Consider the following 25,996-nt stretch of genomic DNA (forward strand, 5'->3'; position numbering starts at 1 on the left):
TTTAAATCTAGCCTTAACCAAACTGCTAACATTAAGCCTAACCTTAAATTAAGACCGAAAATCTATTTATTTGGATGCATTTTTTACGTTATTGACTTTGTGGCTGTGGTAACTGGAGGAAACCGGTATCTTTCAAAAACAAAGATTTTTTATGTCATTCGAGATAATAAATGCTCACTTTAAGGCACATAGTGACTGCGGCCTGGTTTCGAGAGAATAATTAATTCATATAGTTTGGGACTATGATATAGTTTGCATCGGCACAATTGGGCAGTCAAATATTATGAAGATAGAGGTGGCGTATTTAAGCTAAAGCTTGGCAGTGAAACGACTTTTTTATAAAAATGGCGCCGACCAACGCAACCTGTCCCATAGTATAGTAAACTCACATGTAACGTGGTTTATTTGTTGCTACATTTATCGAGCAGACTTTTCCCCAAACAGCAATGTTTGTCGCTCGAAGTATTGCAGCGGACCACAAGGATCTTATTCATGATGTTTCATATGATTTCCATGGCCGGAGAATGGCAACTTGCTCTAGTGACCAAAGTGTCAAGGTAAAGAAAGCTCTGAACTAGTTAGCCAGCTAACAACAACAAACCAATCATTTTGAATCCACTGATCTTACATTTACTTTCTAAGTACAAGCCAGCTAGTTAGTTCTTCTTGGCAAACCCATCTGTTTGAAATAACCCTGTCCCTTCTGTCCATCATTTAAGGTGTGGGACAAGAGTGACAACGGAGAGTGGAACTGCACAGCCAGTTGGAAGGTAATGTTTCTATTCCGTTTCACTGCCAGTTGGAAGGTAATGTTTCTATTGCCTTTCACTGCCAGTTGGAAGGTAATGTTTCTATTCCGTTTCACTGCCAGTTGGAAGGTAATGTTTCTATTCCGTTTCACTGCCAGTTGGAAGGTAATGTTTCTATTGCGTTTTACTGCCAGTTGGAAGGTAATGTTTCTATTGCGTTTTACTGCCAGTTGGAAGGTAATGTTTCTATTGTCTTTCACTGCCAGTTGGAAGGTAATGTTTCTATTCCGTTTTACTGCCAGTTGGAAGGTAATGTTTCTATTCCGTTTCACTGCCAGTTGGAAGGTAATGTTTCTATTGCCTTTTACTGCCAGTTGGAAGGTAATGTTTCTATTGTCTTTCACTGCCAGTTGGAAGGTAATGTTTCTATTCCGTTTTACTGCCAGTTGGAAGGTAATGTTTCTATTGCCTTTTACTGCCAGTTGGAAGGTAATGTTTATATTGTCTTTCACTGCCAGTTGGAAGGTAATGTTTCTATTGTCTTTCACTGCCAGTTGGAAGGTAATGTTTCTATTGTCTTCCACTGCCAGTTGGAAGGTAATGTTTCTATTGTCTTTCACTGCCAGTTGGAAGGTAATGTTTCTATTGTCTTTCACTGCCAGTTGGAAGGTAATGTTTCTATTGCGTTTCACTGCCAGTTGGAAGGTAATGTTTCTATTCCGTTTCACTGCCAGTTGGAAGGTAATGTTTCTATTCCGTTTTACTGCCAGTTGGAAGGTAATGTTTCTATTCCGTTTCACTGCCAGTTGGAAGGTAATGTTTCTATTGTCTTTTACTGCCAGTTGGAAGGTAATGTTTCTATTCCGTTTCACTGCCAGTTGGAAGGTAATGTTTCTATTGTCTTTTACTGCCAGTTGGAAGGTAATGTTTCTATTGTCTTTCACTGCCAGTTGGAAGGTAATGTTTCTATTGTCTTTCACTGCCAGTTGGAAGGTAATGTTTCTATTGTCTTTTACTGCCAGTTGGAAGGTAATGTTTCTATTCCGTTTCACTGCCAGTTGGAAGGTAATGTTTCTATTGTCTTTCACTGCCAGTTGGAAGGTAATGTTTCTATTGTCTTTCACTGCCAGTTGGAAGGTAATGTTTCTATTCCGTTTCACTGCCAGTTGGAAGGTAATGTTTCTATTGTCTTTCACTGCCAGTTGGAAGGTAATGTTTCTATTGTCTTTCACTGCCAGTTGGAAGGTAATGTTTCTATTGTCTTTCACTGCCAGTTGGAAGGTAATGTTTCTATTGTCTTTCACTGCCAGTTGGAAGGTAATGTTTCTATTGTCTTTCACTGCCAGTTGGAAGGTAATGTTTCTATTGTCTTTCACTGCCAGTTGGAAGGTAACGTTTCTATTCCGTCTTTCACTGCCAGTTGGAAGGTAATGTTTCTATTGTCTTTCACTGCCAGTTGGAAGGTAGCTAGCTAAGGCTTCTGTGCATTTTCAGTTTATCAGTATGACCATCACAATTAGACTAGGGATGCACCAATATGACATTTTGGCCGATACCGATATTTTACTTGCCAAAAAACCGATACCGATAATCAATTAAAACAATGTGCAGCCTTTTAAGCATTCTAGTACAGTTAAATAGTTGAAATACACACAGTGACCAAAAAGTTATTTTGTTAGGCATTTATGCATGTCCCCATTACCAGTAAAATCAAAACCCATTTCTTTCACTTATTTGCTGTACTGTTTCGTCGTTCATTTGTTTAATTCTCAACCAGGATTTCATCATACGTGTCAAGCAGTGAAGTTTCAGCTCTGTCTGTCTGTGGCTTCTTCTGTCGTGTGTCCTCTTCCCCGGTGCGCACTGTCACTGTGTCCGTTTCCATCTTGTCCAGCTGTGTCTGTAACATTTCACGTAAACCCTGTTTCTTGTCTGCACCAAAGTAGCAGTCCTTGTACCTAGCATCGAGCATGGTGGCGACCCAGTAAAGAGGCTCAGAGAGAATGACACCGAATTGCTTGTTTACAGCCTCTAGTAGAGTACTTTTCCAAGTTTTAACCCCACGGTCTGTGTCAGCAGTTTTGTTGAGCAGAGGGTATCGCGTCTGCTGCAGACGCAGTTCATCAGCTTATTTCTCCAGTCAGTTGTTCGAATGGAGCTAGGTGTGTGTTCATGTTTTCAATGAGAGTCCACTGGTTTGTCCGCAGGTAACTCCTAGTCGGCTGCGTAAACACCAAGCACTCGTTTTTGTTCCAGCAGGCTCTCCATGTAAAAAGTACTGTTCCATCTGGTGGAAACGTCTTGCTTAAGCCTTTTCGTTTTCACTCCAAGCTGCTCCTGTATTGCTTGCAGGCGGCTGTATGCTAGCTGTGAGTGTTTAAAATGATTTTCCTACCTGTTGCCACTGTCAGATATGCTGCGTTGGGCCAAAACATCTTCGTTCACAGCCAGTTGCAACGTGTGTGCCATGCATGGCAAACTGGCCACTCCGCATTGTTCCAAAGCCTTTGTCATGTTACGTGCATTATTACGTAGCACAGCGTGTACTTTGTTCTTGGAGATTTTCCAAGTTTCAAACATGTTCTCAAATGCCATTGAAAATGCCAGCAGCGGTATGAGAACCACCCCATTCTTGAGCATGCAATACGGCTTTCCTCAGTATGAAATCCTGGTCGACCCACTGTGCTGTCAGACTCAGCATGCTCATGGGACTGACATCGCTGGTCCAAATGTCAGTCGTGAAGCTAATAGCAGTGACGCCCATAGCAAGTAGCTCATGGATGTGCGTTTCAACAATCCTGTGTAACTCCGGTAGGGCAACATCTGAAAAATAGCGCCTACTTGGTAGTGTGTACTGGGGGCCCGAGGTGCTCGACCAGTCGGCGAAAGCCGACATCATCCACGACAGAGAACGGTTCATTGTCAAGGGTAATGAATTCCATTATCTTGGCGTTAATGGATTTTGCCTTAAAGTTGTCCTGCTGAAATTTTCTTACGCTTTCAAATGACTGCTCGACTTGAACTTGTTTAGTTGTTGGAAGTGTGCGCTTAGTTTATTCTGCTTTTGTTATAAGTAGTTGCTGAATGTCTGGGGGTGATGCGCTTTCAAATGAGTAATTTGGTTTGTGGTATAGAAAGATTTCACTTTCTCCCCTCCTGAAATAATAGCAGCACAAACATTGCCTATGGCCTTTTTGTTATCTTCCTTTGAAACTAACAAAATAGATCAATACAGCAGACATTGTGGGCTAGGTTAGGAATGCTGTGTTGCATGTGTAGCGTCATCTACCTACGTTATACAGGTAAGCATGTCAGCTTCCACATCGGTTTTGCACATCGGCGTTAAACTATACATAGAGCCGATACCGATTTTGTCATTGTTGGCTAATATCGGCCGATTCCGATATGCTTACCGACTATATTGTGCATCCCTAAATTGGACACATTTCACAAGAGACAAACGCAGTATAATTTTTCTGCTGAAGAAAAGTCATAACTAATTAGGCTACATAAAGAAGTAAGAGTCAAATATACATTGCCTTTTGTATTTCAATCAATTACAATTTTTGATTGTTGGCTGCTAGGGACTTCTCATACTTTGATTCACTTTTCTCTGTCTGCAGTGACCTAATTGTCCTGCACGGATGTGATCAACTGACTATGACAGAGGCTTGAATACTGCACTTGCACCAAATATTTTTTATAACTTAACCAAGATAGACCACAGGTTGTTGTTTCCAATGGGACAAATGAGTCATGGTTGGCAGAGCCAAGCACTCGCTAGCAATATCCCATTGGCGCGTTCTAGTATGGATCTACATATTTCCGTTAGCGAACGCCTACTGTGAAGTGCGCGTTTACAATAACTCAATTTGCGTTTGTGCTCCTAAACAGCTTGCTTTAAAAAAACATGTAAAAAACTATTTTGCAAAGGGTAAAGTCTATAATACATAGTCCACTCTGTTTATAACAGATTATAGTTTTTGAAACAGAACTTTATTGAGATCAAATGTTTAATTGATGAGAATTTGCAGAATGTTGGCCAAAATCCACTGCCTGCCAGTGGGCTTCCTCTCACTACCATATTTGGCAGTGAGTGGAACCGCCAACTGGATGCTTCACGTTTATACATCCTGTGAAATATGTCTCATTGTACTATCTGTGCTAGCACCACCATGTTTGTATTCTTCAATGTTGCTAGAATTACCTAATGTATGCTACAGGAAGGCAACAGGCCTCGGCCTAACTATCCCTTTTTGATTGGATCCATTTGGGCAGTGTGCGAATTACGCAATGACATCCGGGGGGTCTCTATTTATGAATTTGATAATAGACGTCATTTAAATAAAAATATTACCTTTTTAAAGTGGCATGAACACAGCCAGTCATGATATTTTCATCTGATTGTCAAATAAATCACTTCAAAAAGTAGGCTACCTGTGCGTGTTCGTCCACTCCAACATTCCATCATCCAAACTGCTTGTATAGCCAGCCTACTCACGCCATTTGAAGAATGGAAATAGACATCTCTTACAAAACACCAAAAAGTGTGCCCAATGACATTCAGCCATTGATTAGGCCTACATTAATTGATGTCTTGCAGACAAATTGATGTCTTTTGTAGCCTGGAAAGTCCATAATTCATGAGTTAATGCTTAGTCTTCACATATCGTGACATAAAACACTACCTTTCTTCCCTTACATTTATCACAGTGTTATGTCATTATTAAGCTTTTAACAATTTACTTGAACTTTGAAATAAACATACTTAAACCCTGTACGAATCACGGATCTGCACTATGTAACAGTGTAACTATGCGTAATAGAGGTCGACCGGTTAATCGGAATGGCCGATTTAATTAGGGGCGATTTCAAGTTTCCATAACAATCGGTAATCTGCATTTTTGGACACCGATTATGTCCGATTGCATTGCACTCCATGAGGAGACTGCGTGGCAGGCTGACTACCTGTTATGCGAGTGTAGCAAGGAGCCATGGTAAGTTGCTAGCTAACATTAAACTTATCATATATAAAAACAATGAATCTTAACATAATCGCTAGTTAACTACACATGGTTGATGATATTACTAGTTTATCTAGCTTGTCCTGCGTTGCATATAATCGATGCGGTGCCTGTTAATTTGTCCTTGAATCACAGCCTACTTCACCAAACGGGTGATTTAACAAGCTGTCGTTGCACCAATGTACCGAACCATAAACATCAATGCCTTTCTTAAAATCAACACACAAGTATATATTTTTAAACCTGCATGTTTAGTTAATATTGCCTGCTAACATTAATTTCTTTTAGCTAGGGAAAATGTGTCACTTCTCTTGTGTTCTGTGTAAGCAGAGTCAGGGTATATGCAGCAGTTTGGGCCGCCTGGCTCGTTGCGAACTATGTGAAGACCATTTGTTCCTAACAAAGACCGTAATTAATTTGCCAGAATTGTACATAATTATGACATAACATTGAAGGTTGTGTAATGTAACAGCAATATTTAGACTTAGGGATGCCACCCGTTAGATAAAATACGTAATGGTTCCGTATTTCACTGAAAGAATAAACGTTTTGTTTCCGGATTTGACCATATTAATGACCTAAGGCTCGTATTTCTGTGTGTTATTATAATTAAGTCTATGATTTGATATTTGATAGAGCAGTCTGACTGAGCGGTGGTCGGCAGCAGCAGGCTACTAAGCATTCATTCAAACAGCACTTTCCTGCATTTGCCAGCAGCTCTTCGCTGTGCTTCAAGCATTGCGCTGTTTATGACTTCAAGCCTATAAACTCCCGAGATTAGGCTGGCAATACTAAAGTACCTATTAGAACATCCAATAGTCAAAGGTATATGAAATACAAGTGGTATAGAGAGAAATAGTCCTATAATAACTACAACCTAAAACTTCTTACCTGGTAATATTGAAGACTCATGTTAAAAGGAACCACCAGCTTTCATATGTTCTCATGTTCTGAGCAAGGAACTTAAACATCAGCTTTTTTACATGGCACATATTACACTTTTACTTTCTTCTCCAACACTGTTTTTTCATTATTTAAACCAAATTCAACATGTTTCATTATTTATTTGATACTAAATTGATTTTATTGATGTATTATATTAAGTTAAAATGTGTTCATTCAGTATTGTTGTAATTATGTGTGTGTGTGTGTATGTATGTATGTATGTATATATATATATATATGTATATGTATATGTATATGTATATATATATATATGTATATATATATATGTGTATGTATATATGTGTATATTTCTCTCATCTTTTCCCCAAAAATTGTAAAATCGTCCGATTGATCGGTATCGGCTTTTTTTGGTCCTCCAATAATCGGTATAGGCGCTGAAAAATCAGAATCGGTCGACCTCTACTGCGTAACATTTCATTATGTTTCAGCGTGAAAAGTTCTCAAGGGCACACAAATCCAAAATAATGTAGGCCTATGCCATTGCAAAATCGAATGCTTCTAACTGAATTTTAACCTCATCTGAGAGTCACGGCCTACTGTCCTTAACGTATACTAGTTGGATGGATTGGCTGTGCATTAGTGTCTAACGGTAGGCTAGCTGTCTAGTGTCCCGTGTGGCTCAGTTGGTAGAGCATGGTGTTTGCAACGCCAGGGTTGTGGGCCAGTACGGGGGAAAAATAATTTACAATTTTTTTTTTAAATGAAATGTATGCATTCACTACTGTAAGTCGCTCTGGATAAGAGCGTCTGCTAACTGACTAAAATGTAATGTAAAAATGTAAAGACATGTTTTGTTGTATGTTTAAAGCGGAGGTGGTGGAGGCAGGGCTGTTGATGACGTCTTCTTTATTCTCTCTGTCCAGACCCATAGTGGATCAGTATGGAGGGTGACCTGGGCCCATCCAGAGTTTGGTCAGGTGCTGGCCTCCTGCTCCTTCGACAGGACCGCTGCTGTGTGGGAGGAGATCGTTGGGGAGTCCAATGACAAACAGAGAGGACTCAGTCACTGGGTGAGAATTGAGAAGGAAAGAGCCAGTTAGAGGACAAGTTTACCCAAAATCCAGAAACTCCCAAGTGATTTAGTTTTCCCCCTCTTTTTATTATTTTATTTTATCTTTATTTAACCAGGTAGGCCAGTTGAGAACTAGTCCTTTATTTAACCAGGTAGGCCAGTTGAGAACAAGTCCTTTATTTAACCAGGTAGGCCAGTTGAGAGCAAGTTCTCATTTACAACTGCGACCTGGCCAAGATGAAGCAAAGCAGTGCGATTTAAAACAACACAGAGTTACACATGGAATAAACAAATGTATAGTCAATAACACAATAGAAAAATCTATATACACTGTATGCACATGTAGTAAGATTAGGGAGGTAAGGCAATGAATGGGCCGTGGAGGCGAAGTAATTACAATTTACGATTAACTCTGGAGTGATAGATGTGCAAATGGAGATACTGGTGTGCAAAGAGCTAAATAAATAGATAACAGTATGGGGATGAGGTAGTTGGGTGGGCTATTTACAGATGGGCTATGTACAGTGATCGGTAAGTTGCTCTGACAGCTGATGCTTAAAGCTAGTGAGGGAGATATGAGTCTCCAACTTCAGTGATTTTTGCAATTCGTTCCAGTCATTGGCAGCAGAGAACTGGAAGGAAAGGCGGCCAAAGGGGGAATTGGCTTTGGGGGTGACCAGTGAAATATACCTGCTGCAGTGCATGCTACGGGTGGGTGCTGCTATGGTGACCAGTGAGCTGAGATAGCAAAAGACTTATAGATGACCTGGAGCCAGTGGGTTTGGTGACGAATATGAAGCGAGGGCCAGCCAACGAGAGCATACAGGTCGCAGTGGTGTGTGTATTTGGGGCTTTGGTGATAAAACGGATGGCACTGTGATAGACTGCATCCAATTTGCTGAGTAGAGTGTTGGAGGCTATTTTGTAAATGACATCGCCGAAGTCAAGGATCGGTAGGATGGTCAGTTTTACGAGGGTATGTTTGGCAGCATGAGTGAAGGATGCTTTTTTGCGAAATAGGAAGCAGATTCTAGATTTAATTTTGGATTGGAGATGTTTAATGTGAGTCTGGAAGGAGAGTTTACAGTCTAACCAGACACCTAGCTATTTGTAGTTGTCCACATATTCTAAGTCAGAACCGTCCAGAGTAGAGATGCTGGACGGGCGGGCAGGTGCTGGTAGCGATTGGTTGAAGAGCATGCATTTAGTTTTACTTGCATTTAAGAGCAGTTGGAGGCCACGGAAGGAGAGTTGTATGGCTTTGAAGCTCGTCTGGAGGTTAGTTAACACAGTGTCCAAAGAAGGGCCAAAAGTATACAGAATGGTGTCGTCTGCGTAGAGGTGGATCAGAGAATCACCAGCAGCAAGAGCGACATCATTGATGTATACAGAGAATAGAGTCGGCCCCAGAATTGAACCCTGTGGCACCCCCATAGAGACTGCCAGAGGTCCGGACAACCGGCCCTCCGATTTGACACACTGAACTCTGCCTGAGAAATAGTTGGTGAACCAGGCGAGGCAGTCATTTGAGAAACCAAGGCTGTTTAGTCTGCCGATGAGGATGTGGTGATTGACAGAGTCGAAAGCCTTGGCCAGGTCGATGAATACGGCTGCACAGTATTGTCTTTTATTAATGGCGGTTATGATATCGTTTAGGACCTTGAGCGTGGCTGAGGTACACCCATGACCAGCTCAGAAACCAGATTGCATAGCGGAGAAGGTACGGTGGGATTCTAAATTGTCGGTGATCTGTTTTGTTAACTTGGCTTTCGAAGACCTTAGAAAGGCAGGGTAGGATAGATATAGGTCTGTAGCAGTTTGGGTCTAGAGTGTCTCCCCCTTTGAAGAGGGGGATGACCGTGGCAGCTTTCCAGTCTTTGGGGATCTCAGACGATACGAAAGAGAGGTTGAACAGGCTAGTAATAGGGGTTGCAACAATTGCGGCTGATAATTTTAGAAGGAGAGGGTCCAGATTGTCTAGCCCTGCTGATTTTAGGGGTCCAGATTTTGCCGCTCTTTCAGAACATCAGCTATCTGGATTTGGGTGAAGGAGAAATGGGGAGGCTTGGGCAAGTTGCTGTGGGGGGTGCAGGGCTGTTGACCAGGGTACTGGTGGCCAGGTGGAAAGCATGGCACAGACCTGGATAGTAGGACAGAACTCTGCAGGCTATCTCTGCAGTAGATTGCAACTCTGCCCCCTTTGGCAGTTCTATCTTGTCAGAAAATGTTATAGTTAGGGATGGGAATTTCAGGGTTTTTGTGGCCTTCCAAAGCCAGGATTCAGACACGGCTAGGACATCCGGGTTGGCAGAGTGTGCTAAAGCAGTGAATATAAGAAACTTAGGGAGGAGGCTTCTAATGTTAACATGCATGAAACCAAGGCTTTTACAGTTACAGAAGTCAACAAATGAGAGCACCTGGGGAATGGGAGTGGAGCTAGGCACTGCAGGTCCTGGATTAGCTCCACATCACCAGAGGAGGAGGAGGAGTAGGATAAGGGTACGGCTAAAGGCTATAAGAACTGGTCTGGTACGTTCGGAACAGAGAGTAAAAGGAGCAGGTTTCTGGGCGCGGTAGAATAGATTCAAGGCGTAATGTACAGACAAAGGGTATGGTAGGATGTGAATACAGTGGAGGTAAACCTATGCATTGAGTGACGATGAGAGAGGTATTGTCTCTAGAGACATCAATTAAACCAGGTGAGGTCACCGCATGTGTGGGAGTTGGGACAAGAGGCTTAGCTGAGGCATATTGAGCAGGGCTGGAGGCTCTACAGTGAAATAAGACAATAATCACTAACCAAAACAGCAATGGACAAGGCATATTGACATTAGGGAGAGGCATGTGCAGCCGAGTGATCATTGGGTCCAGTGAGTAGCTGGACACGGCGATTCAGACAGATAGCGGGCCGGGACTAGCAGAAGGGATGTCGCGACGGAAGAAGTCTGTTGTAGCCCCTTCGTGTGGTTACGTCGGCAGACCAGTCGTGATGGATCAGCAGGGGTCCGTGTAGTAAAAGGATCCAGGCCAATTGGCAAAATAGGTAAAGTAGCTAAACCTAACGCCTGACTTTGTGGATAATAATCAATGTGTTCACAAGCAAACTAGCTGCTCCTCTGCATCATCATTATGCTCCTCCATCTCGAAGAATTGTAGTCACATCAAATCAAAGTTTATTTGTCACGTGCGCCGAATACAACTTACAGTGAAATGCTGAATACAACAGGTTGTAGACATTACAGTGAAATTCTTACTTACAGGCTCTAACCAATAGTGCAAAAAAAGGTATTAGGCGAACAATAGGTAGGTAAAGAAATAAAAACAACAGTAAAAAGACAGGTTATAAAAGTAGCGAGGTTAGTCAGGCTGATTTTGAGGTAGTGTGTAGATTTGGTTAAAGTGACTATGCATATATGATGAACAGAGACTAGCAGTAGCATAAAAGAGGGGTTGGTGGGTGGTGGGACACAATGCAGATAGCCCGGTTAGCCAATGTGCGGGAGCACTGGTTGGTCGGCCCAATGGAGGTAGTATGCACATGAATGTATAGTTAAAGTGACTATGCATATATGATAAACAGAGACTAGCAGCAGCAGCATAAAAGAGGGGTTGGGGGGCACACAATGCAAATAGTCCGGGTAGCCATTTCGTTACCTGTTCAGGAGTCTTATGGCTTGGGGGTAAAAACTGTTGAGAAGCCTTTTTGTCCTGGACTTGGCACTCCGGTACCGCTTGCCATGCGGTAGTAGAGAGAACAGTCTATGGCTGGGGTGGCTGGGATCTTTGACAATTGTTAGGGCCTTCCTCTGACACCGCCTGGTGTAGAGGTCCTGGATGGCAGGCAGCTTGGCCCCAGTGATGTACTGGGCTGTACACACTACCCTCTGTAGTGCCTTACAGTCGGAGGCCGAGCAGTTGCCATACCAGGCAGTGATGCAACCAGTCAGGATCCTCGATGTTGCAGCTGTAGAACCTTTTGAGGATCTGGGGACCCTCCAAATCTTTTTAGTTTCCTGAGGGGCAATAGGCTTTGTCGTGCCCTCTTCACGTCTTGGTGTGTTTGAGTGCAGTTCGCAGCGTTTGAGTGCAGTTGCCACAACTGCAGCACCAGTTTGTGTTGATCCTGGGAATGGGTTGTGGCTGTGGACCAGCCTACTGCTGCAGAACCGGTCTGTGTTGATCCTGGTTGGGGTTTTAGTCTGTGTTGATCCTGGTTGGGGTTTTAGTCTGTGTTGATCCTGGTTGGGGTTTTAGTCTGTGTTGATCCTGGTTGGGGTTTTAGTCTGTGTTGATCCTGGTTGGGGTTTTAGTCTGTGTTGATCCTGGTTGGGGTTTTAGTCTGTGTTGATCCTGGTTGGGGTTTTAGTCCGTGTTGATCCTGGTTGGGGTTTTAGTCCGTGTTGATCCTGGTTGGGGTTTTAGTCCGTGTTGATCCTGGTTGGGGTTTTAGTCTGTGTTGATCCTGGTTGGGGTTTTAGTCCGTGTTGATCCTGGTTGGGGTTTTAGTCCGTGTTGATCCTGGTTGGGGTTTTAGTCCGTGTTGATCCTGGGATTTGGGGTTTTACGTCCGTGTTGATCCTGGGAGTTGGGGTTTTACCCCGGTCCGTGTTGATCCTGGTTGGGGTTTTAGTCCGTGTTGATCCTGGTTGGGGTTTTAGTCCGTGTTGATCCTGGTTGGGGTTTTAGTCCGTGTTGATCCTGGTTGGGGTTTTAGTCTGTGTTGATCCTGGGAATGGGTTGTGGCTGTGGACCAGCCTACTGCTGCAGCACCGGTCTGTGTTGATCCTGGTTGGGGTTTTAGTCCGTGTTGATCCTGGTTGGGGTTTTAGTCTGTGTTGATCCTGGTTGGGGTTTTAGTCCGTGTTGATCCTGGGAGGGTTGGGGTTTCTACACCGGTCTGTGTTGATCCTGGTTGGGGTTTTAGTCCGTGTTGATCCTGGTTGGGGTTTTAGTCCGTGTTGATCCTGGGAATGGGTTGTGGCTGTGGACCAGCCTACTGCTGCAGCACCGGTCTGTGTTGATCCTGGTTGGGGTGGCTTGAGCGGCCATCTGAAGCTCAATTTGCCTAAATTTGCCTCGTCCGAATACTCAGGCTCAAATGAATACGGTTGGTCGCCCCTCCAGTACTTTCTTCTTCACTCACTAGTATTTAGTCAAACTTATTTGTAGGTTGTTGTTAACTTACTATAACTAATGTGTAACGCTGTCTTCACTGATCCGCCAGAATCAACATCTGTGAATAAGGGCACAAGGTGCTGATTCTATGAAGCAGGGATTCCCCCCGAGGCTGTTGTTACCCAATACATTTACATTTGACATTTTAGTCATTTAGCAGACGCTCTTATCCAGAGCGACTTACAGTAGTGAATACATACATTTCATTTTCATTTCATGCATTTAAAAAAAAAATTTTTTTTACTGCTGTGGCAGTTGGCTACATAAAATAATCACATGTTTTAGGTGGAGAAGTACACATTTCCTGACTCAAAACCGATAGTACTTTTGACAAAAATAGCTCATTCGGCCGTACCCTTTAAATAAAACAACAAATTTGTCCACACTTCAGGGATTTCTGAATCATGAATTCACTGGCAACGGAGCAGAGCGAGGCCTGCATCCAGCAAGAGCAGCTGTTTTTGCAGCTGTTTCAGTACAGCACCACAGGGGGAGAGGGAAAACTCCACTGAACTCGTTTCAATGTATGGAACCACTTAAGAGTTTCTGGATTTTGGGTCAACTTCTCCTTTAACAGAGAGGACTCAGTCACTGGGTGGAAGGTAGTCTAGATCAGTTAGTAGAGAGGGCTCAGTCCCTGGGTGGAAGGTAGTCTAGATCAGTTAATAGAGAGGACTCAGTCCCTGGGTGGAAGGTAGTCTAGATCAGTTAGTAGAGAGGGCTGAGTCACTGGGTGGAAGGTAGTCTAGATCAGTTAGTAGAGAGGGCTGAGTCACTGGGTGGAAGGTAGTCTAGATCAGTTAGTAGAGAGGGCTGAGTCACTGGGTGGAAGGTAGCCTAGATCAGTTAGTAGAGAGGACTGAGTCCCTGGGTGGAAGGTAGTCTAGATCAGTTAGTAGAGAGGGCTGAGTCACTGGGTGGAAGGTAGTCTAGATCAGTTAGTAGAGAGGGCTGAGTCACTGGGTGGAAGGTAGCCTAGATCAGTTAGTAGAGAGGGCTGAGTCACTGGGTGGAAGGTAGCCTAGATCAGTTAGTAGAGAGGGCTGAGTCACTGGGTGGAAGGTAGTCTAGATCAGTTAGTAGAGAGGGCTGAGTCACTGGGTGGAAGGTAGTCTAGATCAGTTAGTAGAGAGGACTCAGTCCCTGGGTGGAAGGTAGTCTAGATCAGTTAGTAGAGAGGGCTGAGTCACTGGGTGGAAGGTAGCCTAGATCAGTTAGTAGAGAGGACTGAGTCCCTGGGTGGAAGGTAGTCTAGATCAGTTAGTAGAGAGGGCTGAGTCACTGGGTGGAAGGTAGTCTAGATCAGTTAGTAGAGAGGGCTGAGTCACTGGGTGGAAGGTAGCCTAGATCAGTTAGTAGAGAGGGCTGAGTCACTGGGTGGAAGGTAGTCTAGATCAGTTAGTAGAGAGGGCTGAGTCACTGGGTGGAAGGTAGTCTAGATCAGTTAGTAGAGAGGGCTGAGTCACTGGGTGGAAGGTAGCCTAGATCAGTTAGTAGAGAGGACTGAGTCACTGGGTGGAAGGTAGTCTAGATCAGTTAGTAGAGAGGACTCAGTAACCGGGTGAGAGCTGTGGAGAAGGGGAGAGTCTAGCTCGGTGAACAGAGAGGACTCAGTAACCGGGTGAGAGGTAGAGTCTAGATCAGTTAGAGACAACCCAGCCCAGAGTGTCGACTGGCCCCGGGGGACATCTAACCCTTACCCAGCCCTCCTGTCCCTCTCCCTGTGCGTCTCCCCCTCACACTCCTATCTCTTTCCAGATCAAGAGGACGACTCTGGTGGACAGCAGGACGTCGGTGACGGACGTGAAGTTTGCTCCTAAACACATGGGTCTGATGCTGACCACGTGCTCGGCGGACGGGGTTGTGAGGATCTACGAGGCTCCGGATGTGATGAACCTCAGCCAGTGGTCCCTGCAGCACGAGATCTCCTGTAAACTCCGCTGCTCCTGTATCTCCTGGAGCCCCTCCAGGTTCGGTCCTCCTATGGTGCCACATGATCATTTAGCAAACCATACTCAGATTTATCAGAACAAACTTGCATTCAACACATAGGTATGTTTGAGATATGTAGGCGGTACCGATCCAACAGACCCATTGTCTCTCTGTGTACACCTGTGTGGAAATGAGGACAGTAATGAGTGGTCTGAGCGTAGAACATTGTTCTGACCACTAGGTGGCGGTCAACACCACAGTGGTTCTGTTTCTTGTTGCTATGTTAAGAAGCAGGAAGGAGTGGAAACTCCCAGGCTCCATTGTGGCTGCATGTTGAAACACAAAAGTGCTTGAGCCAATCATCAGGGGCGACGTTAGTTTGTAGAGTATAACTGTGTGGCTGCATGTTGAAACACAAGGAAGAGACAAACCTGCTATGCCTGGAACATCATCATCCTCCTATGGTTGTGCTTGCAGCTCCCGTGCCCACGCCCCCATGATAGCAGTGGGCTCTGATGACAGCAACTCATCATACAGCGGGAAAGTTCACATCTATGAATACATTGAAAACACAAGGTTTGTATCATGGTAGCACCACCTCTCATCATCTCGTTTGACACGTCTGTGCCTTACCTAATGGCATTGCTATCTAACAGCTACCTACACCTTGCCCTGAAGCATGGCTGGAGACCTAGGCTGTGTCCCAAATGTCACCTAGTTTCCCTATGGACCCTGGTCAAATAGGGTGCCATTTGGTACTCCACTATAGGGGCCATGTCTCAAACAACCCGGGACTCCACTATAGGAGCCATGTCTCAGGGCAAACACCCCGGGGCTCCACTATAGGGGCCATGTCTCAAACAACCCGGGACTCCACTATAGGAGCCATGTCTCAAACAACCCGGGACTCCACTATAGGAGCCATGTCTCAGGACAAACAACCCGGGACTCCACTATAGGAGCCATGTCTCAGGACAAACAACCCGGGACTCCACTATAGGAGCCATGTCTCAGGGCAAACAACCCGGGACTCCACTATAGGAGCCATGTCTCAGGGCAAACACCCCGGGGCTCCACTATAGGGGCCATGTCTCAAACAACCCGGGACTCCACTATAGGAGCCATGTCTCAAACAACCCGGGACTCCACTATAGGAGCCATGTCTCAGGACAAACAACCCGGGACTCCACTATAGGAGCCATGTCTCAGGACAAACAACCCGGGACTCCACTATAGGAGCCATGTCTCAGGGCAAACAACCCGGGACTCCACTATAGGAGCCATGTCTCAGGGCAAACAACCCGGGACTCCACTATAGGAGCCATGTCTCAAACAACCCGGGACTCCACTATAGCAGCCATGTCTCAGGACAAACAACTCGGGACTCCACTATAGGAGCCATGTCTCAGGACAAACAACCCGGGACTCCACTATAGGGGCCATGTCTCAAACAACCCGGGACTCCACTATAGGAGCCATGTCTCGGGGCAAACAACCCGGGACTCCACTATAGGGGCCATGTCTCAAACAACCCGGGACTCCACTATAGGGGCCATGTCTCAAACAACCCGGGACTCCACTATAGGAGCCATGTCTCAAACAACCCGGGACTCCACTATAGGGGCCATGTCTCAAACAACCCGGGACTCCACTATAGGGGCCATGTCTCAAACAACCCGGGACTCCACTATAGGAGCCATGTCTCAAACAACCCGGGACTCCACTATAGGGGCCATGTCTCAGGGCAAACAACCCGGGACTCCACTATAGGAGCCATGTCTCAAACAACCCGGGACTCCACTATAGGAGCCATGTCTCAGGACAAACAACCCGGGACTCCACTATAGGAGCCATGTCTCAGGACAAACAACCCGGGACTCCACTATAGGAGCCATGTCTCAGGGCAAACAACCCGGGACTCCACTATAGGAGCCATGTCTCAGGGCAAACAACCCGGGACTCCACTATAGGGGCCATGTCTCAAACAACCCGGGACTCCACTATAGGAGCCATGTCTCAAACAACCCGGGACTCCACTATAGGAGCCATGTCTCAAACAACCCGGGACTCCACTATAGGGGCCATGTCTCAAACAACCCGGGACTCCACTATAGGGGCCATGTCTCAAACAACCCGGGACTCCACTATAGGGGCCATGTCTCAAACAACCCGGGACTCCACTATAGGGGCCATGTCTCAAACAACCCGGGACTCCACTATAGGGGCCATGTCTCAAACAACCCGGGACTCCACTATAGGGGCCATGTCTCAAACAACCCAGGACTCCACTATAGGGGCCATGTCTTAAACAACCCGGGACTCCACTATAGGAGCCATGTCTCAAACAACCCGGGACTCCACTATAGGGGCCATGTCTCAGGGCAAACAACCCGGGACTCCACTATAGGGGCCATGTCTCAAACAACCCGGGACTCCACTATAGGGGCCATGTCTCAGGGCAAACAACCCGGGACTCCACTATAGGGGCCATGTCTCAAACAACCCGGGACTCCACTATAGGGGCCATGTCTCAGGGCAAACAACCCGGGACTCCACTATAGGGGCCATGTCTCAAACAACCCGGGACTCCACTATAGGGGCCATGTCTCAGGGCAAACAACCCGGGACTCCACGATAGGGGCCATGTCTCAAACAACCCGGGACTCCACTATAGGAGCCATGTCTCAGGACAAACAACCCGGGACTCCACTATAGGAGCCATATCTCAGGACAAACAACCCGGGACTCCACTATAGGAGCCAAGTCTCAGGACAAACAACCCGGGACTCCACTATAGGAGCCATGTCTCAAACAACCCGGGACTCCACTATAGGAGCCATGTCTCAGGACAAACAACCCGGGACTCCACTATAGGGGCCATGTCTCAGGACAAACAACCCGGGACTCCACTATAGGGGCCATGTCTCAGGACAAACAACCCGGGACTCCACTATAGGGGCCATGTCTCAAACAACCCGGGACTCCACTATAGGAGCCATGTCTCAGGACAAACTGCCACTATGTTGTGATTGAATGCATGGAGTCTGAATGGCTTCTTCCAATGGTCTGTTGTTGTAGAAGGGAAGTATATGAATCCCATGTTTTATTGATTATTATAATAATTTTTATCAGGAAGTATGCTAAGGCAGAACATCTGATGACGGTTACCGATCCAGTCCATGACATTGCCTTTGCTCCCAACTTGGGACGCTCTTTTCACGTGCTCGCCATCGCCACCAAAGACCTACGCATCTTCAAGCTGATACCAATGAGGTGAGTTTATTTGTTTAGAGGACATGCAGTAGTAATATCTCTTCTGAGACAGGATTCACAACCAGCCAGGTCACAGTGGAGCATCATCATGCTGGTTAGTGTTTGCAGTGCAAGTCATTTCCAGGCTGACTCGGTGTGACTTCTTAACTGATGTTTCTGAAGTGGCCATTGTATCTCTTATCACTGACTTACCCCTAAACAAATATCCGTCTTGATTGTCTGATGTCCCGATCACGTCCCTGTTTCTACAGGAGAGAGGTCACAGCATCCTGCTGGTCTCTGTGTTTCTACAGGAGAGAGGTCACAGCATCCTGCTGTTCTCTGTATTTCTACAGGAGAGAGGTCACAGCATCCTGCTGGTCTCTGTGTTTCTACAGGAGAGAGGTCACAGCATCCTGCTGTTCTCTGTATTTCTACAGGAGAGAGGTCACAGCATCCTGCTGGTCTCTGTGTTTCTACAGGAGAGAGGTCACAGCATCCTGCTGGTCTCTGTGTTTCTACAGGAGAGAGGTCACAGCATCCTGCTGGTCTCTGTGTTTCTACAGGAGAGAGGTCACAGCATCCTGCTGGTCTCTGTGTTTCTACAGGAGAGAGGTCACAGCATCCTGCTGGTCTCTGTGTTTCTACAGGAGAGAGGTCACAGCATCCTGCTGGTCTCTGTGTTTCTACAGGAGAGAGGTCACAGCATCCTGCTGGTCTCTGTGTTTCTACAGGAGAGAGGTCACAGCATCCTGCTGGTCTCTGTGTTTCTACAGGAGAGAGGTCACAGCATCCTGCTGGTCTCTGTTTCTACAGGAGAGAGGTCACAGCATCCTGCTGGTCTCTGTATTTCTACAGGAGAGAGGTCACAGCATCCTGCTGGTCTCTGTGTTTCTACAGGAGAGAGGTCACAGCATCCTGCTGGTCTCTGTATTTCTACAGGAGAGAGGTCACAGCATCCTGCTGGTCTCTGTGTTTCTACAGGAGAGAGGTCACAGCATCCTGCTGGTCTCTGTGTTTCTACAGGAGAGAGGTCACAGCATCCTGCTGGTCTCTGTATTTCTACAGGAGAGAGGTCACAGCATCCTGCTGGTCTCTGTGTTTCTACAGGAGAGAGGTCACAGCATCCTGCTGGTCTCTGTGTTTCTACAGGAGAGAGGTCACAGCATCCTGCTGGTCTCTGTATTTCTACAGGAGAGAGGTCACAGCATCCTGCTGGTCTCTGTGTTTCTACAGGAGAGAGGTCACAGCATCCTGCTGGTCTCTGTGTTTCTACAGGAGAGAGGTCACAGCATCCTGCTGGTCTCTGTATTTCTACAGGAGAGAGGTCACAGCATCCTGCTGGTCTCTGTATTTCTACAGGAGAGAGGTCACAGCATCCTGCTGGTCTCTGTGTTTCTACAGGAGAGAGGTCACAGCATCCTGCTGGTCTCTGTGTTTCTACAGGAGAGAGGTCACAGCATCCTGCTGGTCTCTGTGTTTCTACAGGAGAGAGGTCACAGCATCCTGCTGGTCTCTGTGTTTCTACAGGAGAGAGGTCACAGCATCCTGCTGGTCTCTGTGTTTCTACAGGAGAGAGGTCACAGCGGGGTCGTCTGGTCCCACTAAGCTGGAGGATCTGATCTTGGCCCAGTTTTACCCTATCCTCTAACCCTATCCTGCTTGTCCCACTAAGCTGCAGGTTCAGATCTTGGCCCAGTTTTACCCTATCCTCTAACCCTATCCTGCTGGTCCCACTAAGCTGCAGGTTCAGATCCTGGCCCAGTTTTACCCTATCCTCTAACCCTATCCTGCTTGTCCCACTAAGCTGCAGGTTCAGATCTTGGCCCAGTTTTACCCTATCCTCTAACCCTATCCTGCTGGTCCCACTAAGCTGCAGGTTCAGATCCTGGCCCAGTTTTACCCTATCCTCTAACCCTATCCTGCTTGTCCCACTAAGCTGCAGGTTCAGATCCTGGCCCAGTTTTACCCTATCCTGCTGGTCTCTGTGTTTCTACAGGAGGGAGGTCACAGCGGGGTCGTCTGGTCCCACTAAGCTGCAGGTTCAGATCGTGGCCCAGTTTGACAACCACAACTCCCAGGTGTGGAGAGTCTCCTGGAACATCAGCAGCACCCTGCTGGCCTCCTCGGGGGATGATGGCTGTGTCAGGCTCTGGAAAGGTAGAGTGTATATACCTGGTGTTAGTGTAGACCTGGTGTTAGTGTAGACCTGGTGTTAGTGTAGACCTGGTGTTAGTGTAGACCTGGTGTTAGTATAGACCTGGTGTTAGTATAGACCTGGTGTTAGTATAGACCTGGTGTTAGTATAGACCTGGTGTTAGTGTAGACCTGGTGTTAGTATAGACCTGGTGTTAGTATAGACCTGGTGTTAGTATAGACCTGGTGTTAGTATATACCTGGTGTTAGTGTAGACCTGGTGTTAGTACAGAGCTAGTGTAGACCTGGTGTTAGTGTAGACCTGGTGTTAGTGTAGACCTGGTGTTAGTGTAGACCTGGTGTTAGTATAGACCTGGTGTTAGTATAGACCTGGTGTTAGTGTAGACCTGGTGTTAGTATAGTCCTGGTGTTAGTACAGAGCTAGTGTAGACCTGGTGTTAGTACAGAGCTAGTGTAGACCTGGTATTAGTATAGACCTGGTGTTAGTACAGAGCTAGTATAGACCTGGTGTTAGTACAGAGCTAGTGTAGACCTGGTATTGGTACAGAGCTAGTGTAGATCTGGTATTGGTACAGAGCTAGTATAGACCTGGTATTGGTACAGAGCTAGTATAGACCTGGTATTGGTACAGAGCTAGTGTAGATCTGGTGTTAGTACAGAGCTAGTATACATCTGGTGTTAGTACAGAGCTAGTGTAGATCTGGTGTTAGTACAGAGCTAGTGTAGACCTGGTATTGGTACAGAGCTAGTGTAGACCTGGTATTGGTACAGAGCTAGTGTAGACCTGGTATTAGTACAGAGCTAGTATACATCTGGTGTTAGTACAGAGCTAGTGTAGATCTGGTGTTAGTACAGAGCTAGTGTAGACCTGGTATTGGTACAGAGCTAGTGTAGACCTGGTATTGGTACAGAGCTAGTGTAGATCTGGTATTGGTACAGAGCTAGTGTAGATCTGGTATTGGTACAGAGCTAGTGTAGATCTGGTATTGGTACAGAGCTAGTGTAGACCTGGTATTGGTACAGAGCTAGTGTAGATCTGGTATTGGTACAGAGCTAGTGTAGATCTGGTATTGGTACAGAGCTAGTGTAGACCTGGTATTGGTACAGAGCTAGTGTAGACCTGGTATTGGTACAGAGCTAGTGTAGATCTGGTATTGGTACAGAGCTAGTGTAGATCTGGTATTGGTACAGAGCTAGTGTAGATCTGGTATTGGTACAGAGCTAGTGTAGATCTGGTATTGGTACAGAGCTAGTGTAGATCTGGTATTGGTACAGAGCTAGTGTAGACCTGGTGTAGACCTGGTGTTAGTGTAGACCTGGTGTAGACCTGGTGTTAGTGTAGACCTGGTGTTAGTGTAGACCTGTGTAGTGTAGACCTGGTGTTGGTGTGACCTGTGTTAGACCTGGTGTAGACCTGGTGTTGGTGTAGACCTGGTGTTGGTGTAGACCTGGTGTTGGTGTAGACCTGGTGTAGACCTGGTGTTGGTGTAGACCTGGTGTTGGTGTAGACCTGGTGTAGACCTGGTGTTAGTGTAGACCTGGTGTAGACCTGGTGTTAGTGTAGACCTGGTGTAGACCTGGTGTTAGTGTAGACCTGGTGTTGGTGTAGACCTGGTGTTGGTGTAGACCTGGTGTTGGTGTAGACCTGGTGTAGACCTGGTGTTAGTGTAGACCTGGTGTTAGTGTAGACCTGGTGTTAGTGTAGACCTGGTGTTGGTGTAGACCTGGTGTTGGTGTAGACCTGGTGTAGACCTGGTGTTGGTGTAGACCTGGTGTTGGTGTAGACCTGGTGTTGGTGTAGACCTGGTGTTGGTGTAGACCTGGTGTAGACCTGGTGTTGGTGTAGACCTGGTGTTAGTGTTAAATGTTTTCACAGTTTCAGCCCCCCTCAGGTTCTCTATTAGGCTGTTCCACAGGCTGGGGGCATAACAACTAAAGGCTGCCTCCATGCCTCTTGGTCCTAGGTCCTGGCCACTCACAGGCATCCAGTGCAGAGACCATTAGAACACCAAACGTGTTTACTTATTTTTTTCTTTAAGCTATGGCTTTTTTTCTGGCCACTCTTCCGTAAAGCCCAGCTCTGTGGAGTGTACGGCTTAAAGTGGTCCTATGGACAGATACTCCAATCTCCACTGTGGAGCTTTGCAGCTCCTTCAGGATTATCTTTGGTCTCTTTGTTGCCTCTCTGATTAATGCCCTCCTTGCCTGGTCCGTGAGTTTTGGTGGGTGGCCCTCTCTTGGCAGGTTTGTTATGGTGCCATATTCTTTCCATTTTTGAATAATGGATTTAATGGTGCTCCGTGGGATGTCCAAAGTTTCAGATATTTTTTTATAACCCAACCCTGATCTGTACTTCTCCACAACTTTGTCCCTGACCCGTTTGGAGAGCTCCTTGGTCTTATTTAGGGGCTTCATAGCAATGGGGGTGAAGACATATGCACACACCACTTTTCTTTTTTTTTAATCTTCACGAATTTGGACTATTTTGTTTGTCCAATACAGGAAATCCAAATAAATAAATGAAAAACATTTAAATTACAGGTTGTAATGCAACAAATAGGAAAAATGCTTTATATACGTAGTAGTGTACAGTTGAAGTCTGAAGTTTACAAACACTTATGTTGGAGTCATTAAACCTCGTTTTTCAACCACTTCACAAATTTCTTGTTAACAAACTATAGTTTTGGCAAGTCGGTTAGGACATCTACTTTGTGCATGACACAAAAATTTTCCAACAATTGTTTACAGACAGATTATTTCACTTATAATTCACTGTATCACAATTCCACTTGGTCAGAAGTTTACATACATTAAGTTGACTGTGCCTTTAAACAGCTTGGAAAATTCCAGAAAATGACATCATGGCTTTAGAAGCTTCTGATAGGCTAATTGACACCATTTGAGTCAATTGGAGGTGTACCTGTGGATATATTTCAAGGCCTTCCTTCAAACTCAGTGCCTTTTGCTTGACATCATGGGAAAATCTAAAGAAATCAGCCAAGACCTCAGAATAAAAATTGTAGACCTCCACAAGTCTGGTTCTTCCTTGGGAGCAATTTCCAAACGCCTGAAGGTACCACGTTCATCTGTACAAACAATAGTACGCAAGTATAAACACCATGGGACTACGCAGCCGTCATACCGCTTGTTCTTTGGTGCGAAAAGTGCAGATCAATCCCAGAACAGCAAAGGACCTTGTGAAGATGCTGGAGGAAACGGGTACAAAAGTATCTATATCCACAGTAAAACGAGTCCTATATCAACATAACCTGAAAGGCCGCTCAGCAAGGAAGAAGCCACTGCTCCAAAACCGCCATAAAAAAGCCAGACTACGGTTTGCAACTGCACATGGGGACAAAGATCGTACTTTTTGGAGAAATGTCCTCTGGTCTAACGAAACAAAATTAGAACTGTCTTGTTGTGGGTTTGATTCCCAGGAACACCCATACATTAAGAAAAATGTATGCTCACATGACTAAGTTGCTTTGGATAAAAGCTTCTGCTAAATGGCATATATTATATAAGACAAAAAAAGTATACAGTAGGTGTGTCAAAGATGTCAGCCTTCCCATCCATCCTTTTGACTCTGCTCTCTCCTCTTTCTCCCTGTCCTTTGTCATCTCTGTGTCGATCTCTCTCTCCCCAGCCAACTACATGGATAACTGGAAGTGTACGGCCATCCTGAGAGGAGATGGTAGCCCAGTGGCTGGCTCTTCCAGTCAGGCTGCAGTCCCCAGTACAGCAGGGGGACCACAACACGCCCCGCTGCAAGCATCCTCCGCTGGAAGGTAGGGTCTGATTGGTTGATTGATTTGGAGAAGGCTGTTCCAGCCTGTGACAGCACATGCATTAAAATGCTGGAGGATAAAAACACAATAGAGCTGTGAGGGTTATTTCCATTGTGGTCCTCTAGGTTCATCCAAGCATGTTACACAATATTAACCAGTAATAAATTAATAATTTAATTTATATGAATGATCAGAGCATTCTAGGAAGTCCTTGAGGCTTTCCGAGAACTAACGTTTGCATTCTGTTTGATTTCCTCTGTTGTGAGTCATTTTGTATGGAGAGGAATGTACTGTGTATAGATGTAGAGCTATGATTTATGAAGGTCTAGTTTAGAAAATACACAACTGTTGAGTGTCTAATCATTAGTTTCGTCAGTTCTTTGACTATAGACACTCATTGTTTAAGTTGTAATTGACACGTTCAAGTAATACTTGGAATTTGTCTCTGTTAGTAAAATACCTATGAGTCAGAACATGATGTTCCAGTGTGAAACCATGTCTGGCTGATAGATGATTGGTTTGCTTTTCTTGTGTTTCCTTTAACAGAAAGAAAGCTCAGCTGATGCCTGGCTAACGGAGTGGCTTGATGATGCTGCTTGTTGCATGAACACACACACACACACACACACACACAGAGGAATGGAAAGATAACTCCCTCACCCTGCAGACCAACCTCCCAGAAACACCTCTGAACCCTTTTTTATACTAATCAAGAACCACACGGACTCCTAGATCAGGGTTCCAGATCAGGGTTCTAGATCAGGGTTCTAGATCAGGGTTCTAGATCAGGGTTCTAGAGTGGGTTTTATGTCAGTATTGACTTATGCTAGTGAATGAAGTATCCTGATGGTTTATCTGACTGGGTGGGGTTTATGGGGCGTCTGATATTTTGCAGGAGAACTCCATGGGAGTATGGGTTATGGTTTAGGTATGGTGAGAGAGGGAGCCACTGGTGATATTGGGGTGGGCTCTAAGACATAATGGGTGGGTTTAGAGTAACTCTCCAAAAATGCCCTGGTTTTACAGAAATCCAGGTTGAAACAATTCTTGGAATTAGAGAATAAACAGGAAATCCCAGAACCTTTTTTTCCTTGAAAACCAGGGAACTTTTGGAAAGTTAGCAGAGTTTTGCAACCCTAAGTGGGTTCCAGTGAGTTCTAGGTAATATTATGGAGGGTTCTGCATAATGTAAATGACCCTGTGGATGAGGTGGTTCTGCCTGCCTGGTGGATGAGGTGGTTCTGACTGGTGGATGAGGTGGTTCTGCCTGACTGACTGGTGGGTGATGAATAATTTATGAAAAACAATTAATTCTGTATAATAAAGTTTGTTTAATCCAGTGTTTTCAGTCTCTTGGTGCATGGTGTTCAAGTGTAGACTGATGTTTCATACTCATTTGCATTTCATTTTTCATTCACCTATTCAATCAATCTTTTTCCAAGCGTCCAGAAGACGCTTGGCATTGCACATGGTGATCTTAGGCTGGTGTGCGGCTGCTCGGCCACGGAAACCCATTTAATGAAGCTCCCAAGGGAACAGTTCTTGTCCTGACGGTGGAACTTGGTTCTGAGCGTTACTGACTATTTTTATGCTATACGCGCTTCAGCACTCCCGTTCTGAGCTCGTGTGGCCTACTTCACGGCTGAGCAATTGTTTCTCCTAGACATTTCCACTTCACAAATAGAAGCGCTTACAGTTGACCGGGGCACCTCTAGCAAGGCAGGCATTTGACAAACTGACTGGTTGAAAAGGTGGCATCCTATGACAGTACCACATTGAAAGTCACTGAGCTCTTCAGTAAGGCCATTCTACAGTGGTGTAGAAATTCTAACCAAAAGGAAGAAGAGACTGCAGATTCTTCAAAACAACTTTTTATTGTAAGATTTGCAAATCTGGAGCTGGTGAACAGTCACACAACAGTGCAGCGTTAAGAGCCCAACA

At 45.4% G+C, this 25,996-nt stretch overlaps 1 protein-coding gene across 2 annotated transcripts; it reads left to right on the plus strand.

The window, feature by feature from the left end:
* Nucleotides 1–44: 44 nt before the first annotated feature.
* seh1l (SEH1-like (S. cerevisiae)) lies at nucleotides 45–25,399 on the plus strand. Of its 2 annotated transcripts, XM_014143262.2 has the most exons (9): nucleotides 136–557; nucleotides 720–770; nucleotides 7,603–7,749; nucleotides 14,685–14,896; nucleotides 15,336–15,434; nucleotides 17,991–18,131; nucleotides 20,110–20,270; nucleotides 23,914–24,055; nucleotides 24,602–25,399. In XM_014143262.2, exons 1-9 carry the CDS (start codon nucleotides 447–449, stop codon nucleotides 24,627–24,629), a joined length of 1,092 nt encoding a protein of 363 aa, XP_013998737.1. In that variant the 5' UTR covers nucleotides 136–446; the 3' UTR covers nucleotides 24,630–25,399. The 2 variants fall into 2 exon arrangements, with proteins under 2 accessions (XP_013998733.2, XP_013998737.1); XM_014143258.2 differs by lacking the exons at nucleotides 20,110–20,270; nucleotides 23,914–24,055; nucleotides 24,602–25,399 and adding an exon at nucleotides 18,383–20,098 and having other exon boundaries at nucleotides 45–557.
* Nucleotides 25,400–25,996: the final 597 nt, after the last annotated feature.

This window comes from Salmo salar, chromosome ssa14 (assembly GCF_905237065.1).
Source record: "Salmo salar chromosome ssa14, Ssal_v3.1, whole genome shotgun sequence".
Classification (NCBI taxonomy): domain Eukaryota; kingdom Metazoa; phylum Chordata; class Actinopteri; order Salmoniformes; family Salmonidae; genus Salmo; species Salmo salar.